This window comes from Ipomoea nil, unplaced genomic scaffold (assembly GCF_001879475.1).
Source record: "Ipomoea nil cultivar Tokyo-kokei standard unplaced genomic scaffold, Asagao_1.1 scaffold0465, whole genome shotgun sequence".
Classification (NCBI taxonomy): domain Eukaryota; kingdom Viridiplantae; phylum Streptophyta; class Magnoliopsida; order Solanales; family Convolvulaceae; genus Ipomoea; species Ipomoea nil.
Genome location: NW_017616893.1, coordinates 338,305 through 342,342, shown reverse-complemented (window position 1 = coordinate 342,342; position 4,038 = coordinate 338,305). Strand labels below are relative to the sequence as shown.

Here is a 4,038-nt window from a genome sequence, read left to right as displayed (position 1 = left end):
TATTTGATTTTATTAATAAATATTATTATTTATAATATTATTGTAAATGTTATATATTTTAAACAAAATAACTAATTATTTAAAATGTTTAATTATACAATTTTACATATTTTCAAAAAATGAGCCAAACACTAAAAGATAGTTTTTCATTTTACAGTCAAACACCGGAAAGGAAAATGACTTTTAAAAAAGACTCATTTTTCAGAAGTCATTTTCCTGCTTTCCAAACGTACTCTAAAAGAAAAACGTAACGTTGGGAACTAAATACGACACTTTGCTCATAATGGAGAGAATAAGTCGAAAATATGAGTATAACCATTTTCCCTTTTTAAAAAAATAAAAAATGAACTGATGGAGAAACCATTGACTTCGTCAACGCAAAAAAAAGACTCGAAGGTCGTGTTACTCGTGTAGTCTTGTGTTAATTAAACAGCGTAGAGTAGTGAATGAATATCTATCTGCTCGCATCACATTTTCTCCGATACCACAAAAAGCCGCCGCCATGTTTTCCGTTCTCCCCTTCCTCCTTTTCCTCTTCTACGTCTCCGCCGCCGTAGTTGCAGAATCCCCAGCTTACAGCCCCCCCGAACACTTCTTCCTCAACTGCGGCGCATCCTCAAGCAACCTGCCCGACCGGGATGGCCGTATATGGGATACTGATAATTTCACCAAGTTCATTCCGGCTAACGCGGCGGATATATCAGTGACTCCCAAGCCGGAAGAGCAAGGCCCTAACGTCCCCCAGATCCCATACACCACCGGCGTCAGAATCTTCCAGTCCAACTTCACCTACTCCTTCCCCGTCTCCGCCGGCCCCAAGTTCCTCCGCCTCTACTTCTTCCCTTCCCTTCCCGGGTTCAACAAGACAGAATCTTACTTCTCAGTCACGGCTAACGACCACACCCTGTTGGGAAACTTCAGCCCGTATCTCACCGCCGCCGCCGGCCGTGACTCTGTGGTCCAGAAAGAGTATATCGTTAACGTCGACGATCAACAGATGCTCAACGTAACCTTCGCTCCTTCTCCCAACTCTTTTGCTTTTGTCAACGGGATCGAAATTGTTTCGATCCCGACGGGGTATTACATACGAGGCGAATCCGCCGGAACCGACGACGACCAAATAAAATGGGTGCCGGGAAACAATATTTATTATTACATCTACAACAACACCGCTCTTGAGACTCTGTACAGGCTAACCGTTGGGGGGCAATCTCTTTCGCCGAAAGATGATACCGGGATGTACCGGACGTGGTCTTCCGACGATGAGTATGTCGTCGGTCGTGGATATTTTACGCCGAATTTGGATGTGAAGATCAAGTACACTGCAAAGACGCCGGAATACTCTGCTCCTGAGAAGGTTTACACTCACTCAAGGACCATAGCCAATTACAGCAAGGTTGTCAATTGGACATTTCCGGTCGACTCGGGGTTTCTTTATCTTTTCAGGTCCTATTTTTGTGAGTTTGCGATCGAAATCGATGGGGGGAATCAACGGGTTTTCTCGTTGGACATAGCGAACACAACGGCGGAGAATCATGTGGATGTTTTTCTAATGGCAGAAGGTTCGAAAATTCCAATCTTCAGAGACTACCTTGTGAACGTGAAGGATACCGATGGTCGCCGGGGAAAGACAAATGTTTCGTTGGCTATAAGGCCTAACATGGAAACCCGGCCGGTTTGGGCAAATGCGTTGTTAAATGGGTTAGAGATTTTCAAGCTGAATGATACTCAAGGGAGCCTGGCCGCGTCTAATCCTGACCTCATCATATCTCAGCCGGTGCAATCGCCGCCTCCGGGGAAGAAAAAAGGCGGCGCTACGATCGGCGCCGTCGTTGGCGGCGTGGGCGGTGGGGTTCTGGTGATGGCGATCTTGGGATTCTTTATTTTCCGGCAACGGAGGAGGAGAGTGGGGAACTCGGGTGGAAGCGTTACCAAGACAACTTGGGACCCACTGTCCGCCGTGCCACCATCAACGCACAACACGGACGGGTCCGGCACGCCGCTACCGTCCGATCTCTGCCGCAGCTTCTCACTGGAGGATCTGAAAGCCGCGACGTCCAACTTCGACGAGAATTTCGTGGTGGGCAAAGGCGGGTTCGGAAAAGTCTACCGAGGCTTCATAGACAACGGCGCGATCGCCGTCGCGATCAAGCGGCTGAACCCGGAATCCAGCCAAGGTATCCGCGAGTTCCAAACGGAGATCGAAATGCTCTCCAGGCTAAGGCATCTCCACTTAGTCTCTTTAATCGGCTACTGCAACGACAACGGAGAAATGATTCTAGTCTACGATTACATGGCTCGAGGAACCTTGCGCGATCATCTCTACAAATCCGATAACCCCTCTCTCCCATGGAAGAAACGGCTCGAAATCTCCATCGGCGCCGCCAAGGGCTTGCATTATCTCCACACCGGAGCAAAATGGACGATTATTCACCGGGACGTTAAGTCCACTAATATCTTGTTGGATGAAAGATGGGTGGCTAAGGTGTCGGATTTCGGTTTATCCAAGGTGGGTCCACTCGGGGAAGCCTATACCCACGTCAGCACCGCCGTGAAAGGGAGCGTCGGATACGTGGATCCGGAATACTATAGAAGACAACAAGTGACGGAAAAATCCGACGTTTATTCGTTCGGGGTGGTTTTATTCGAGGTCCTATGCGCGAGGCCGGCCGTGATTCCGACCCAAACGAGAGAGCGAGTGAACTTAGCGGAGTGGGCCCGGCAGTGTTGCCGGAAAGGCACGGTGGATCAAATGGTGGATCCCAGATTACGCGGCGAGATTGCGCCGGAGTCGCTGAACAAGTACGCCGAGATAGCCTGCAATTGCCTGAAGGAACAAGGGGTAGACCGCCCCGCGATGAGCGATGTGGTTTGGAGCCTTGAATTCGCGTTGCAGCTCCAGGAAGCCGCCGAGAAGAGGACCCAAGCGGCCGCCGGCGACGACGGGTTCCCGCCCGGCAGCCCATCTTTCCCGCTGCTAGGAAACGGAGACTCAAACACCACCACCGACAGCAGCGAAGGCGGCGTTTTCTCGACGTCCGATGAAGTTGCGGCAATGTCGTCTACAACCAGTGGGAGTGGGACAGCGACAACCACAACCGGCGTCGACAGGCTACAGTCCCATAATGTTTTTTCCCTACTCAACCACCCTGAGGGACGTTAATTAATATTTTTCTTATCTCTACTCTGAATTCAAATTTCTAGTTGCCGTAGCCCATAGGCATTGATCATTGATGAATGATGAGAGCAGAAACAGACAAAGCTTGGGGTCCATTTTCTATTCTCTGTTTTCCTTAATAGATAACTAGGTGGGTGTATAAGTATTGAAATTTCAGTTATAAGGGTTACAATATATGTTTGTTAATAGTAATGATTTCACATGCAAATATTACAACATATATCATAAGTAACAATTTATTTTTTATTCATATTGGTATTAAGTTTTTTACAATAAGTATTACATTCAATTTTTTTTTCTAAGTAACATTTCACATATAAGTATTACAATATTTACATTAGAATTACAGTTTGTAAGTATCACAATTTCAGTTATAAATATTACAATATGTATCATTCGTAACACTTATTTTATACTAAATACTATCACAATTTCACATATAAATATTACAATATCTATTATAAGTAACAATTTATTTATTTCAAATTAGTATTAAATTTTATATGTAATAATAAGTATTATGATTTTTATCATAAGTAACAAACAATTATGTTAGATTCGACCTGTCACAAATGATTTTTTTTTTGTCCAAATTTTAAAAGTTACCCATTATTATTCGCATCAAACTTTCATTTGTCTAGTTTTATTGAAAGCAAATCAAAGCTAGATTTATAAAGGAAACGAGACAAAGTCGGGAGGGACGGAGTCTTAATACAAACGTTTAGCCTGAGAATAGGTTGTTGTAGCTAAAGAATGAGCTAGAGAATTAAAAGAACGTGGAATAAAACGAATAGAACAAACATTAAATGAACACATTAGCTTCTTACGCTCACTATTAATAGTGCCAATATAGGTTCCTA

At 44.8% G+C, this 4,038-nt stretch overlaps 1 protein-coding gene across 1 annotated transcript; it reads left to right on the top strand.

Annotated features, from left to right (window-relative positions):
• The first annotated feature begins 310 nt into the window (after positions 1-310).
• On the top strand, positions 311-3,424 carry LOC109173149 (receptor-like protein kinase FERONIA). Its single transcript, XM_019322421.1, has one exon. The coding sequence runs from the start codon at positions 503-505 to the stop codon at positions 3,161-3,163; it is 2,661 nt and encodes an 886-aa protein (XP_019177966.1). The 5' UTR covers positions 311-502; the 3' UTR covers positions 3,164-3,424.
• The last annotated feature ends 614 nt before the right edge of the window (positions 3,425-4,038 follow it).

Bases quoted from the DNA above. Each gene is read 5' to 3' on its own strand.
- LOC109173149 (XM_019322421.1), top strand. From the start codon at position 503: ATGTTTTCCGTTCTCCCCTTCCTCCTTTTCCTCTTCTACGTCTCCGCC.